A 15,886-nucleotide genomic window follows, 5' to 3' on the forward strand; every position below is an offset into this window, starting at 1 on the left:
CACCGCATCCACTTGTTCAACCAGATCTTGAGAAGCAATTGTAGCATTCAAACAAAAATCCTCCTGTTTCTGTGGTAAATCTTGTTGTTGTAATAAGTCCTGTTGTTGTTGCATCACTTGATCACATCTATTTTGAAATTTAACATCAAACGATTGAAACATCTCAGTCATTGCGGAGACCAAGTTGTGCAGCTCTCTACTCATTTCTCATTATAGCTATGGCTTTTAAAAAATAATTGCAGTTATCTTGACTTTGTGCTGATGCTATCCCCCAAAAATACAAATATATATTTTTTTTAAAAATTGATTGATTGGATTTCAAGGTTGCCTAAACTACAAAAACAAAACAAAATAAAACAATTGGGCAGCTTACAATATTTAAAATAATACATAATTAATATTTAAAATAATACATAAGATAAGATAAGATAACCTTTATTGTCATTTTTTACTGTGGGCACATCGGCACACATCAAAAATGAAATTTAGTTGCCCACTCTGAAAATGAACACATACATGACACACACCTAAACATACTATATAAAGACCCACACCCCTACATATACATAACAAATAAATATTAAACCCTGTCCATCTTGAATATATAATGGAAGGAGGAAGCTTGAGAGTTAGCAAGGTTAATGCTGTATGGAATGAAACTATGGCTGAATCTGGATGTTCTGCTTCAGATACCACAGAGCCTCCTCCCAGAAGGTAACAAGGAAAACAGGTCCTGAAGAGGATGAGTAGTGTCCCAGACAATCTTACAGATCCTGCTAATTTCAAAAGATAAAACTACATATATAACACCTGGGGAAAATAATGAGGAGTGCCAAAATACAAGGCATGGGAAGAGAGTCTGGCCTTAAAAGACTTTCAGAACATTTGAAGAGTAGAAGCCATATGTATTTCTGAAAGGATGCTCTTTTAGAGTTTCATTATCATACTATGATGATGACAAATTGATGACACGCAAACAGTGACATCATCATGCCAATAACATCATTACATACATGCAACCTGATATTTGAGGCAAGTGTGTAGCTTTTGCTGCACATATCCTTTGCCCTTTTATACTATGACTATTACATTAAAGAGTGATGCATCACTGAAAGAAATTAGACCTTATATTGAGAAACAATGCCCAATGCAAAAAGAAAAGATATAATTGTTGTAACAAGATTTTAGAAGACTTAAGACAATAAAAACGAGCTTATATCTAAAACTGTATTAAAGGAACAAGTTAGTTTATCCAGAAAGGTCATTTCACTGATAAAACCAACATTAATGTCATAATCTGTGTGAATATATAGTTTTCGTCTTCCATCCTCCTCTTCCTCTCAGTACAATGTCATGGTTCCGATATATGAGACCAATTGAAACAGAATTCCTAGAGTTTTCCTCTAAGAACATGTTGGCTGGGTCCATCTCTACCCCTTCGCTGGATATACTGTACCCAGGGTAGTAGAGACATGTTCGATGGAATTCACATTTAGAGAGTTTAGCATAAAGTTTTGCTTTCAGTAATTTTCTGAGCACTTAGTGCACTAATCTTACATGCTCTACCATGGTTTCAGTGTAAATAAGGATGTCATCAAGATAGACTAGGACTCCTTTATATAGGTGATCATGCAACACTTGATTGATCAATTGCATGAACACGGCAGGGGCCCTTTGGAGGCCAAATGGCATAACTTTGAACTGAAAGCTTCCTAGAGGACTATTGAAAGCTGTTTTCCATTCTTCCCTCTCTTTAATTCGCACCTGGTAATAAACCTCTCTTAGGTCCAATTTTGTGAAAAACTTCCCCTTCGCCAAATGGGCCAACATGTCCTTCATCAAGGGGAGGGAGTACATATTTTCCATGACCGCATTTAACCCTTTAAAATCAACACACAATATCAGTGATCCATCTGTTTTTTTCTTAAACAGATTGGGGGCAGCCATGCGTGGCTTTGCGAATTGGATGAAACCTCTGGCTAGATTCTAGTCAATGTACTCCCTCAGTTCTTTTAACTCTCTGGGCGTCAATGACTACATATTTGGCTTTGAGAGTTTGGCTCCCGGTAGGATTTCAATTGCACAGTCAGTTGCCCGGGGGGGGGGGAAGGATGTCACATTCCTTTTTACTGGAAGCTTCCCCTAAATCTCAGTACTCACTTGGTATAAGTTGGGTCCCTGGAATGGGCTCTATGGCAGTTCTCAATAGCTCAAGTGGCTGTCCTTGGTCTTCAGTAGCGACCACTCCTCGCACTCCACTGAGTGTGGTAGGAAGGAGGGGTCCCCTCGCTAATCTTAATGTCCTCACTCCATCTTCCCATCAAATCCAGGGGCAACATTTATCAAGCCAAGCTAATCCAAGAATGATGGCCTGTCATTTTTGGGACCACTATGAAGATGATTTCCCAGTGCTCCTCCATTTCCAAATGCAATGGCTCAGTTAGGTGCATGGCAGGAGCTCCCCTGATGAGAGACCCGTCTGCCTGTTCAAACCTCATGGTTAGGGGCAGTAGTTTAGCACGAACTCCTAGCTTTAGCACTGTAGAGAGGTTGATTGTGCATATGGTACAACCCGAGTTGATTAAGACACTTAAGTCCATTTGGGCTTCTGTCTTGGGTACTATGATTTTCACAGAAATGTTAAAAGGCGGGATGGGTTGACTCACCATTGGGTCATTTTCCCCCTCATCATCACTGTCATACGGTGCTGGCATCGGGAGTCATTCCGGCAGAGTTTCCACTTTTTCCTGGGGTGGAGAAGTGACCCAGACAGCTTGCTCTTGGCTGGCCCAATTTGACTTTTCTTGCACAGAATGAGGCTTCGTCTTTGGTTTTGCGGTGGCGGCAGGTGCACTCTTGGTTTGGGGAAATGGGACCAGATAATCAGCATCTCGGTGTCCTAATTGGCCACACCTGAAGCACTTGATTAGGGTTCCTGCTGGCGCCCGAAGGCAACCGATGGCTGCAATAGCTTGGGGATGTCAGGCCACTTGTCACCTATACTGGACCCGCCGCGGTCTGAACTCAGAGGTGGCAGGCCTTGGGTGGCAGTCCAGTTCGATGTCCAGGTTTATAGCCATGCGTTACCATTCACGGAGTTGATCAGGAACTCCTTGGTAGGTGCACGCCTGGAACAAATCACAGTCTAGCCCCGCTCTGAAGTGGCAGATTAGTGAGCACTCTGGCCACTGTCTGAGCTTGCCAGCCACCTTCTGAAACTCTTGGACGTAATCTTTAGCTGGTCTTCCTCTGTGCTTCAGATCATGGATATCCTTCTTGGCTTGCAGGGCTTGGGACTCATCTTCAAACCTGGCTCTCCGCTCACCCATGAACAGGTTGATGTTCCACAATTCTGACGCCTGTTCATCATGTAGGGTGGTCACCCACTTGGCGACTTCCCCCTCTAGGTTTGCTGCTATGGCATCAACCATCCTGACTCTGTTGGGGTAAGCATGAGTGTAGCAGTTCAGGTGAGCCCACACCTGCTTCAGGAAGAAAGACAGCTTCTCAGAGTCTCCATCAAATGTGGGTTTGATAGGAGATGGATCTACAAGCCGTTGTCCCCAGTAGGCTTGCTGGATGCCTAGTCACTAGTGCTGAAGTTGTGGGGGAACCACATTGTGAAACCCTCTCGGCTGGGCTCCCGGGCTTGCAGGGCGCCAAACTCTTTCAGGACTACACCAGCATACAGGACTTGATGCCGAGATTGACCAGGGTAGTGGTGAAGCAGCATGAGCCATTACAACTGGGCTTGGAATTTGCTGGGGAGGGGGGAGTGTTAGAGAGCTTCTGCGGTCTTGTCCACCAGAGATCAGATGGCGAGCAATTGGCTCTACTTCTCCCACTTCAAGTTGGTCAAACTTCTCTCTGACTCTCAACAGAGCGGCTGTGAAGGGCAGTCAGGTACTTCCACTCTCCCGATTCATCCCAACCAGCTGGCTGCTTCACCTTTCTCAGCACATGTGAACGAAGGCCATGGGACAAAATCAGTGAGAAGTCTACCTCAGCAGCTTTAGGGGTGCTCCATCACTGAGAGATGGTTTCTGGTTGACCAAGTTCCCCCAGGATCAAGATTCCCTCCGATTGCCCCTGATCCTCCGACGGGATTACCCAGACCTTTGGCTGTGCGACAGTGGCAGGAGTCCCACTCTCTACCTGGGCGGTAGCCTATGTTCCGGCAGCGGATGTCACACTGAGGCTAGAGAACACCTCTCCTCTCTTCTCCATCTCAGATTTTTCCCTGACTCTTTGACATCCTCCTACAGGTGTTAAGTAGGGGACTGGACCTCAGAACCCTGAATATTAAAGATTCAACGAGTCTTGGTTTAATGTAATGGTTCCGATAGATGAGGCCAACTAAAACAGAACTCCGAGGCTTGAGTTTTCCTCTAATGTTTATTGACTACAAAGTATTGGCACGGTCAAAAGTGAAAATGTCATGCCTCCATCTGAGCCTGAATCTGAGGAGGAAATGGAGCTGGAACAGGATCCTATGGAGGCCGAGGGAGAGGTGTCTGTGGCTTCAGAGGACTGTGGGGAAGAGCAGGCTGAGGCAAGCCAGGGCTCTTCAGGATTGGAACAGGGGAGACAGAGTTCAGGCGATGAACAAGGCCCACCCCCACCTGATCCTAGAGCACGGAGAGTGGAGAGAAGAGGGAACAATGCAGGCAGATTCAATTACTCAAAAGGAGAGCGTTCTGCCCCATTCCACAAGGCACACCTGGGGATTGAGATTTAAGGAGACACTGTGGGATGAAGCATTTGTTGGGAACAAATGCTGATTCTTTGGAGTGGTGTATATTGTTGCTTCTGTTTGGAAACCTGGAAACGTTGACTATCGGACTATATTTCAGATTCTCCCTTTTGGAAACTGCTCAGGCAAGCTAGGATTCAAACAGACTTGTTAAGTTTATGTTTTCTTCCTTGTTATCTCTATAGCCTTGAATACTTTCTTATGCTAATCAGACTGTATTTGAACCTATTTTCAGCCAGAGTCAGCTGAAGGGGTTTGTGTGTTATTTTGTTGGAGGCTTGCCAGCAAACTTGAGAGCATTTGGGGAAAATTTGGAGCAATAAAAGAACTGTTTGAATTGCCAGCTGTCTGCATTGCCTCTGTGCTGTGCCCTAGATCATCACAGAAACCAAGACTAAAGTTTCCTCCAAAAAGTTACATTATGACAAAGTTAACTTCCCTCCCCAGAAACTATGCAATCAACTGCGTTTCCCAAAAGAATAGTTTGGTGGGCTTTCTAACATAATGCTCAGACCCTAGTCTAATGAACAGGAATGATCTTGGTTCCCACAGGACAGAGAATTGTTTAGACTAGCATAAATCTCCCTATTCCTCCCACATTCTTGTGGCAACTGAAAACAAGCAAGATGGCTTCAGCCAGGTTCATTGCAGAGTTGACATGCAAATTATACTTGTTTGGAAATCCATCCAGATCCAAAGTAAAGGTCTGAAGGGAACCTACACAGCGCAACCAGTTTGTCTCTTAAGACAGGGGTGTCAAATTGGCGGCCCCTGGGCCGAGTACGTCACGTGCAGGCCATGCCCACCCCGGCTCCACAAAGGCAAAAAATGTCACGATATGTCACGTGATGAGATCGAGTTTGAACCCATGTCTTAAAAGAGTTTTGGTGCTGTTGCTGTTGATGATGATTAATTAAGGATTCAATGCATTTCACACAGGCTGAGATTATATCTAGAAAAAAGTTACCTTCTAGGAGTCATGTAAGCCTTTTGGGGGGGGTTTGTCCTAAATAAGAGCGACGTTTACTAGATTTAGGACAAAATTTCTGGATCGGGACGCCCTACGCACGGTCACTCAAGCCCTCGTTGTTTCCCGCCTGGACTATTGCAATGCTCTCTACATGGGGCTCCCCTTGAGGTGCACCTGGAGGCTCCAGCTAGTTCAGAATGCGGCTGCGCGGGGGATTTTGGGGGCCTCTAGATGCTCCCATGTAACACCTCTCCTGTGCGAGCTGCACTGACTGCCGGTGGCCTTCCGGGTGCGCTTCAAGGTGTTAGTAACAACTTTTAAAGCGCCCCATGGCAATGGACCTAGGTATTTGCAAGACCGCCTCCTACCAAATATCTCCCTTCGACCAGTCCGCTCCCACAGAGAGGGCCTTCTTAGGGTACTGTCGGCCAGCCAATGCCGGCTGGCGACCCCCAGGGGGAGAGCCTTCTCTGTGGCAGCTCCTGCCCTCTGGAATGACCTGCCCGCCGACCTACGTACAATTGCGGACCTGCGCCTCTTTCGCCGAGCCCTGAAAACTCATCTGTTCCATGCGGCCGGCCTGGCGTAGTTTTGATTGGGTTTTGTTAGGGGTTTTATATTTTAGAGCAGGCTTTTATGTAATATTTGCTGTGATTTTTATTATTGCCTGTTCACCGCCCTGAGTCCCGTAAGGGAGATAGGGCGGTATATAAATTTAAATAATAGAATAGAATAGAAAATTTAACTTTTCTGCTAAAATATTAAACAATGAATATAAGTAACCAAGTGTCTTGGTATGATAATATTTGTAAATAGGAAGGAACCAGAGAGAGAGGAAGGGCATTCAGACTAGGCTGGTTGGCCATGAAAGGCTGTTAGGCTTTGTTATGATATATTAATATACTGATGAAAGTTCTGTGAGGGAAGTAAAAAGTATATTCTATTTATCTCTGTCATCTTCTTGAATTGAATTTATGCAATCCTTTAATTAAATAGTTTAGTCATTATTTGGTATTTTTATTCCCTTTTTTACTAGATAAGAACTCGTTCCCAGCTGCGAATCGCAGGACTTTTTCCTTCTGCCTACTGGTGTGGACAAGCTCTGGTGGATATGCCCCTGCATTGCCTTCTACTTCTTTTAGTTCTTTGGCCGTGGTTTTTAAAAATAGGAGTTACAAGCGCTCACTTTATACCCAGATTGACTTCCTGCTTGGTAATTGAATTTCATTCATTTTTAACATGTGATTTTCTCTCAGGTTTACATTTATAATTTTTAATGACAAGCATTCATGTCTACATTTTTATAATAATCAGAATACAGGTAGTCCTCAACTTACAACAGCTCATTTAGCGACCGTTCAAGGTTACAACAGCACTGAAAAAAGTGACTTATGACCATTTTTCACACTTACGACTTTGCAGCATGGTTACATGATCAAAATTCAGATACTTGGCAACTGATTCATATTTATGACGGTTGCAGTGTCTCGGGGTCATGTGATTGCCTTTTGCAACCTCCTGACAAGCAAAGTCAATGGGGAAGCCAGATTCACTTAACAACTCTGACACTAACTTAATAACTGCAATAAAGTGAAGGAAACGATTGGTCCATTAGTGGGGGAAAATGGCAAGAAGGTGATAAGCAACAGGGAGAAAGCAGTACTATTTAACTCATTTTTCCCATCTGTCTTTACACAAAGGGAAAAAAACAGACCAACCTATCAAAAATAGTGCCATAAAAAACAGAATAGAAACACAAGTTAAGATAGGCAAGAAAATGATAAGTGAGCACTTGTCCAACCTAGACAAGTTCAAATCACCAGGACCAGACGGATTACACCCCAAGGTTCTCAAGGAACTGGCAAATGTGATCTCAGAGCCACTGAACTATATTTTTCAAAGATCCTGGAGCACTGGGGAACTACCAGAGGACTAGAAAAGAGCTGATGTAGTTCCCATCTTCAAAATAGGAAAAAAAATGGATCCAGGAAATTACAGACCTATCAGCCTGACCTCAATACCTGGGAAGATTCTGGAAAAGATAATCAAACAACGAATCAGCGAACACCTAGAGGCAAACAAAGTCATTACTAAAAGCCAACACGGATTTGTCAAAAACAGATCATGCCAGACAAATCTTATTGCATTCTTTGACCAAGTGACAAAATTAGTGGACCAGAGGAATGCTGGATATAATTTACTTGGACTTCAGTAAGGCATTTGACAAAGGAGATCACCACCAGATGGATCCGTAGCTGGCTGACCGGCCGTACTCAGCGTATGGTCCTCAATGGAACCGCATCTACATGGAGGGAAGTGTGTAGTGGGGTGCCCCAGAGCTCTGTTCTGGGCCCAGTGCTCTTCAACATCTTCATCAACGATTTGGATGAGGGGATAGATGGGGAACTCATCAAATTTGCAGACGAAACCAAGCTGGTAGGAATAGCCAACACTCCAGAAGATAGGCTTAAGATACAGGAGGATCTGGACACACTTAAACACTGGGTGCTATCTACATGTACAGGTACAGTATAAGGGGTACCTTGCTCAATAGTAGTAACTGTGAGAGGGATCTCGGAGTCCTAGTGGACAATCACTTAAATATGAGCCAGCAGTGTGCTGCAGCTGCCAAAAAAGCCAACACAGTGCTGGGCTGCATTAACAGAGGGATAGAATCAAGATCATGCGAAGTATTAATACCACTTTACAATGTCTTGGTAAGGCCACACTTGGAATACTGCATCCAGTTTTGGTCACCACGATGTAAAAAAGATATTGAGACTCTAGAAAGAGTACAGAGAAGAGCAACAAAGATGATTAGGGGACTGGAGGTTAAAACATATAAGAAACGGTTGCTGGAATTGGGTACGTCTAGTTTAACAAAGAGAAGGATGAGGGGGGACATGATAGCAGTGTTCCAATATCTCAGGGGCTGCCACAAAGAAGAGGGAGTCAAGCTATTTTCCAAAGTGCCTGAAGGCAGGACGAGAAGCAACGGATGGAAACTGATCAAGGAGAGAAGCAACTTAGAACTAAGGAGAACCTTCCTGACAGTTAGAACAATTAGCCAGTGGAACAACCTGCCTCCAGAAGCGGTGAATGCTCCAACACTGGAAGTTTTTAAGAAGAAACTGGACAGCTATTTGTCCGAAATGGTATAGGGTTATTTGCCTGAGCAGGGGGTTGGACTTGATGACCTCCAAGGTCCCTTCCAACTATTATTATTATTATTATTATTATTATTATTATTATTATTATTATTATTATTATTATTATTATTATTATTATTATTATTATTATTATTTTAACAACTCTGGCAAGAAAGGTCATAAAATGGGGCAAAGTTCATTTAACAAATGTTTCACTTAGCAACAGAAATTTAGACTCAGTTGCGGTTGTACATTGAGGACTACTTGTAAGTCCTTCTATAGACCTTGAATGGCAGGAATATGTCTTTGATCATCAACTGTCTGAAAAAGCCACTCCCCAACAATGAACTAGCAATAAACTGGCAGTAAACTGAGAGAGGAACTTTGCCCCCATTCATCACCTTTAGAAGACAGTTGTGGTTAAATGGCCAGTGGGGTTTGTAGGGGGGTTTATTTAGACACATTGCCATAACCTTACTCAAACTGCCTACCACCAGCAAGAAAGATAAGAACAAATATAAGTAGTCCTCAACTTACGATTACAATCAGGACAGCAACCATTTTGGCTGCTAAGCAATGTAATCGTTAAGAGAGACATCACATGACAGGACCCAATTTTACAAGCCTTTTACCATGGCCGTTAAATGAATCACATTCTCATTAAGTAAATCTGCTTGTAATTGACTTAATTAATTGACTTTGCTTACTCATACTCATGTGACTGCAGGATATGCAATCACTGTAAATATGAGTTGATTGTCAAGCATCCAAATTGCAGTCATATGACTGTGGGGTGGGGTGGGGTGAAGGTTGTAACTTTGAGGGTGGATCATAAGTCACTTTTTCTGAGGCCATTGTTAAATGGGTGATCATATGTTGAGGATTACCTGTGAGGAAAGCAAAAGTAAATTGAATTGGCGAACATATATTACATCATTCCTACCGATCCATCTCATATAATGAGGAAAAAAGAGTAGGGAATATAAAATATTGCAAAAATATTGCCAGGCATTGGGGATAGCTTTTACAGAAAAAAAGGGAAATACATTGATTAAAAATAGTATAGATTAATGGACCTTTAATTTACAGTAGCATTTCCTAAGATCACTTTTTTACTTTGCTACTGTTCTTAGCCTTCACAATGCAAAGATTTTGACATTCTTTCTTTCAAGGGTATGGATTGATGACCAAGCTTTGCAATGTACTCATCTGCATAAATTGTCACAAACTGCTTTACAATAAGTTAATTTCATTCAAATTCACTAACTAAAATACTTGCTATGTCAGTTTGGTAAATAGGTTCCTTGTACTTAAAGCATTGTATGAAATTATTATAAAAGAGAGAGTTTGGTGTAGTGATTCATGCTGGAAATTAGGAGACCCTGAGTTCTAGTTCTGCTTTAAGCATGAGCCAGCTGGATGATCTTGTGTCAGTCACTTTCTCTCAGCCCTAAGAAGGAGGCAATGATAAAGCACTGTAGGGATCTCTAAGAATCAAACATGATTGAACAGAATAAAAAACATTATTATAAGCTATTAGAATGAAGGAGACATTTCTGCTTTCTTGGTCAGATATTAGCCAATTGTTAATACAGAGCTTTCTTTTGAGCAGGTGGCATTTTTCCTTGGCTACAGTATATCGATTGTTTTATTCCTATACATAATTGCCTTCGTATTTCGCCAAAAAAAGCATGCTGCCAGTTTTTGGTCACTCATCTCTATTTTAGTAAGTATATAGCCAATGTATCCATATGCAAGGGGGCTCTTCTTAACAAGGGATGGTTGAAAGCAGCCTGATGTATTCTTGGTTGACAACTATGTGACCTGGAAGACTCTGTGGTCACACTGCTGGCCAGAAAGGCTCTGGTTAGGAGAACTTACTGGAAGATGGAAGCTGTCCTTCAAGCGCTTCTGGGCTTTAAAAGAAGGCTAAGCACTACACCATTCTGTTGCTACTTCCCACCATGTACCCGGCATGTAGGTGTAGCAGCTGTTTCCTACGGAGACAGATTAGTTTTGAGGGACAGAATTTTTGCTCTTTTGCATGCTGGTTATAGACAGGGAAATAACCTTAAAGCAAACAGTAGGAATCTTACACAAACAAGGACAGCAGGATAGAAGTGTTCTTTAAGTTCTGGGAAGGGAGACTGTATTAAGAAGAGACTCAGGCTGATCCCTCCCTGTCTCCTTGGGGTGTAAGAAAGAGGGGAGAAAAAGCACACTCAGACTTGGAAGATTCTGTAACTATAGCCAATTTCAATAGTTCCTATAGAGTTGACTTCCTGATCCAATCTCACCTGCAAGGCTTACTTTGGGGGAGGGTTTTGCTTTCCTCTTAGCACTACATTTATTGGCTATACATGCCTCTTAATGTCATTGTAAGTTTGACATCAAAGACCTGAGGCATTCAGGAAGATAAAGTTCAAGAATGAGCAAGATAGTGTTGCTCCTGAAATTTAAGGTGTCCCATTGGGCGCCTTCCCTCTGGTTCTTGGCACCCCTGAGCTGACACCAGCAAGTAAATTGTGTTGGGGGTGGGAATTAAGCAGGAAATTACTTGATAACTGAGTAACTGTTCATTGCCATGTTTCATCTACTTAAGTTGTTTGAGCATCCCACCATGATTCAGTTAGAAATATTTTGTATTATTCAATGGTGAAAAAAATAAGGTTAGTAAATCTCATTTTCCCCAGCAGGTTTAATTATAAAAGCAAAAAGAAGGAAGGGGAACATGAGGAGAAGAAAAGCAGTCCCTGCTTCATGGATAGCAATGATCAAATGTAAAAGGGTAGTTTAATTGAAATCACCATATAATGTATTAAGTCAAGACAGAGGTTATAGAAAAAAATGGATAAAGTGATTTCATTTGTTAAAAAATATTAAAATACTTTCTTCTTTCATTTTAGGTCATGCTGCTTTTGTTCTTAATAAATATCTTGACAATTTCAATTACACAGCACTACATCAGCTACCTGTTATGTTTTTTTGTTCCTATGTTTCTAGTTACGACTTTTATAATTTCTTTTACAACTGTAAGTGCAATATTATTTATTATCTCTTAGCCTGTTCTTATGAAAATTGGAGCTGAGCATAAGCAGTTTTTCATCCACCCAGTTTGTATAGGGAATAATTCGGTAAAAAAGTTCTCTGAATTTTTCCCAGGAACCAACAATTCCTCAAGGGCAGGGCTGCCTCTTCCCAGTGACATTCCAAAACTGGGAATTTCACTAAAATTCATTTTTCCTTCAAAGTGAATTTTGTTTGATCAGACTGAGTGGTAGAAAAATAAATCAGAATTTCTCTGCTCAGTACTAATAAAATGCATTTTTGTAGTGAGCAAGAAATAGGTTCAGCTATCATAGCTTTTATGGTATAGTGGATATAAATTCTATACACTCCTGTTAAAATCACAGGTTTTTGAGATGTAAAAAAAAAAATCAAACCAAGATAAATCATTTCAGAATTTTTCCACCTTTGATATAACATTTTTCCCCTCTCTCTCTCTTTTAGTTTGTTTTCTATTTCTGTTTGGACAAAATGTCTTAACCTTTTTCTTCTTGTTTATTCCCAGCTGGGCTTCTTGATTCTTCTCCTCTTCCAAATTTTGGCTCAGTCCGAGGGAAACAGCTGGAAGACATTTTCCCTCAGACTAGGTCAGAGGGAAGGAATTCAATGCCTCTCTCTATCTCTCTTTCTCTCTCTGGTTTTCCCAGCTGCTGCCTCCTTTTCCTTGCCCCTTTCTCTGCCTTTGCTTGAGTTATTCAACTCATAGACTCTTTGCTTTTCTTCCTGGGTTTTGGGAATCAGCTGAGTCTGTTTACTGAGAGGCTTCAGACTCCAGAGCTCCCAGACAGCCACCTTGCTCCCTGCCCCACCCCTCATTTGATTGGCAGCTGCTGAAGGGAAGGGCTCAGAAGGGAATGGGGTGCGGGAAAGCACAGGGATTTAGAATTAAGAATTTGCTCAGGCAGTCTGCCCTTGCTTGGATGAGATAGAAATGCGGAAAATACATACTGTAACTGTCCTTTTTTTAAAATTCCTTCTGCTTTGTTAATAGCTGCTGGGAGGCTTTTATATTGATGAAGGTGATACGTCAAATCAGACACAGCTCTTTATATCTACTTTCATGGTGAGAACTGAATGTATTTATTTATAGTACTGGGGGGCCATGTTCACATATATACACAGAGTTTCAATGGAATGGTTTTTGTTTAACTATTATTGGGAATAGATTTTGCATTATTTCTTTAACTGTGCTGAGGCATGAGGAAAATAATAATATTCATCATGAGAGCTAGGGTGAGGGCTTGTCCCAAACCACAAAATTCCAACTGTGAGTTCCCTCAAAACACACCCACCCACCCACATGTATAGCACTGATGTGAGATGGAGGTGGAGCCTTTTGGCCTAGACCTCAGTATATGGCCATGGCACAAGCAAAGGCAGTCATTAATACTATATACTGCCTACCTTTTAAGTGACACCACTGGTACAGTGTGTGATAGCAAGCAGATCTGCTTTCTACAGTTGCAGGGAATTATCATGAGAATTATTATTGTTCCTGAGAAGGTGATATGCCTGAATATCTTATATCTGAAAGAATGAATGAACTTGTGAGGAGCCTGGAGATCAGAGTTTGGAGAAGAATGGAACAAGTTCCGTTTACTGCTTTCATTTTCATGTCCATGGCCAACAGAGAAGGAGAACATCTTCCAAACAGATGCTCCAAAACTCCTTTTTACTTAGCAATCAGGCCGTGATCCCACAATAAACTTCTTGCCAATCAGTGTGATTACTTCTAAGTCATTTTCTACATAGTCCCCTCTATCTGTGGAGAATGATTCCATGGGTAGGTCGTTGCTTGTTGTTTACCTTCTATAGAGGATCAACAGCAATGGAGAGGTGAAATGGACTTGATTTCCCAGGACATGCTTTCAGTGCTCAAAAAGATTTTAATTCTGTATTGAGTCCAGCAAACTGGATATAAAACCAAACTCACCACTGAATTGTGAAGCTACATTGATTATGCCTTTATATTTATTTCATTTCTCAATGAAATTGCTGAACTATTTGCTTTAGAAGCTTGATTCTGCGATTGTGCTAAAATGTAAATTAAAAACTTTGCATGTTGATGTCTTAATTTCAAAAGCTGCATGTGACTGCGTCCAAGCCATTTTAATGAAACAGTTGTAATTTATGATTCCGGTGGAGAGAACCATAGTTTGGACAGAAGCATAATGTGAATTGAGGATTATTCTGATTCCTGCTGAACCAATCAGAACATTGTTCTGTATAATCTGTATAACTATACTGCAGGATGTATGATTGTAATTTTCTATTTTTGCTTCTATTTAGCCCTACTTGCAGGGTATAATCCTCATGTTTTTACTGCGTTATCTGGTGATGAAATATGACCAGACTGTTATGAGAAGAGATCCCATTTTTAGGTTTGTATATATTGTAATATGCATACAGTGTGTTTTATATGTGTGTGTGTTAGTTGAATGAAAGCACTTATATTAATATTGTTTGATTACATGCCATCAAGTTGGAATCAACTCTTAGTAACCACATGACAGTCTTTCCTAACCTTGTCCTTCATGCTTTCTAATGCTACAGCCATCTCTACTATCACTGAATCCATCATCTTGCTACTGGTTGTACTCTATTTCTATTTCCTTATAACAACTATCTCTCCCAAGTCCTTGGGAAGATTCAATAGATGGATAAAAATGCCAAATCCAAGGTAAATTGATTGTGCAATCAATCATAACAATTTGTATTTGGACCATACTTTAAGTTATGTTTGGACCATCCATTGACCTCTCCACAAAGTCATGTTTGGTGTGGTTGAACCCAACACAGTGCTGGCTGCATTAACAGAGGGATAGAATCAAGATCACATGAAGTGTTAATATCACTTTACAATGCCTTGGTAAGGCCACACTTGGAATACTGCATTCAGTTTTGGTCACCATGATGTAAAAAAGATGTTGAGACTCTAGAAAGAGAAGATCAACAGAGAATATCAACAAAGATGATTAGGGGACTGGAGGCTAAAACATATAAGGAACGGTTGCTGGAATTGGGTACGTCTAGTTTAATGAAGAGAAGGACGAGGGGGGACATGATGGCTATGTTCCAATATCTCAGGGGCTGCCACAAAGAAGAGGGAGTCAAGCTATTTTCCAAGGTGCCTGAGGGCAGGACAAGAAGCAACGGATGGAAACTAATCAAGGAGAGAAGCAACCTAGAACTAAGGAGAAACTTCCTGACAGTTAGAACAATTAACCAGTGGAACAGCCTGCCTCCAGAAGCGGTGAATGCTCCAACACTGGAAGTCTTTAAGAAGAGACTGGACAGCCATTTGTCCGAAATGGTGTAGGGTTTCCTGCCTGAGCAGGGGGTTGGACTCGATGACCTCCAAGGTCCCTTCCAACTTTATTATTATTGTTGTTGTTATTGTTATTGTTATTGTTATTATTATTACCAGCATAGCTCCTGATGTTATTGAAGCACGCAAGTCCCTTAATATGGCAAAAGATGCACAGCAAAAGTACAATCTTAGCACTAGTCTCAGAAGAATTAAAATAAGAATTGACTATTACTTATTAATAATTAAGAAAATTACTAATTGACTATTACTTATTAATAATTAAGAAAATTACTAATATTTTGTACATTTGTTTTATGCAATCCCAGAAAAAAATCCCCAGGCCTGATGACACAGTATAGCAGGATTTGAGGGGAGAATCTAAATGATACCCCTCATTCATATTATGAATAAAATAATATTTTTACATAAAAATAATATTTTTACAAGCTTGTGGGTGCTCCGGTCCTCAGGTCTCCACTCGGTTCCCGGGAGACTCAGACCCTCCGGCCCGGGACCTTCGGCTGATGCTATGCAATGCCAGGTCCGTGGTAAATAAGGCCCCCCTCATACAGGATCTTATTCTGGAGGGGGGCGCGGACCTGGCAGGTATTACTGAGACCTGGTTGGGCGTAGAGGGT

General features: G+C 41.5%; 1 protein-coding gene across 1 annotated transcript in view; it reads left to right on the forward strand.

The window, feature by feature from the left end:
- The window catches only part of LOC107282578 (ATP-binding cassette sub-family A member 10), a 76,855-nt gene that overhangs the window by 40,860 nt on the left and 20,109 nt on the right, over positions 1 to 15,886 (forward strand). The window contains exons 23-27 of the mRNA XM_029283035.1: positions 6,760 to 6,936; positions 10,485 to 10,604; positions 11,779 to 11,904; positions 12,930 to 13,001; positions 14,228 to 14,319. Of these exons, the coding sequence (XP_029138868.1) occupies positions 6,760 to 6,936; positions 10,485 to 10,604; positions 11,779 to 11,904; positions 12,930 to 13,001; positions 14,228 to 14,319 (587 nt within the window). The remainder of the gene's footprint in view (positions 1 to 6,759; positions 6,937 to 10,484; positions 10,605 to 11,778; positions 11,905 to 12,929; positions 13,002 to 14,227; positions 14,320 to 15,886) is intronic.

Source organism: Protobothrops mucrosquamatus, unplaced genomic scaffold (genome assembly GCF_001527695.2).
Source record: "Protobothrops mucrosquamatus isolate PMUCROS unplaced genomic scaffold, P.Mucros_1.0 scaffold9, whole genome shotgun sequence".
Taxonomy (NCBI): domain Eukaryota; kingdom Metazoa; phylum Chordata; class Lepidosauria; order Squamata; family Viperidae; genus Protobothrops; species Protobothrops mucrosquamatus.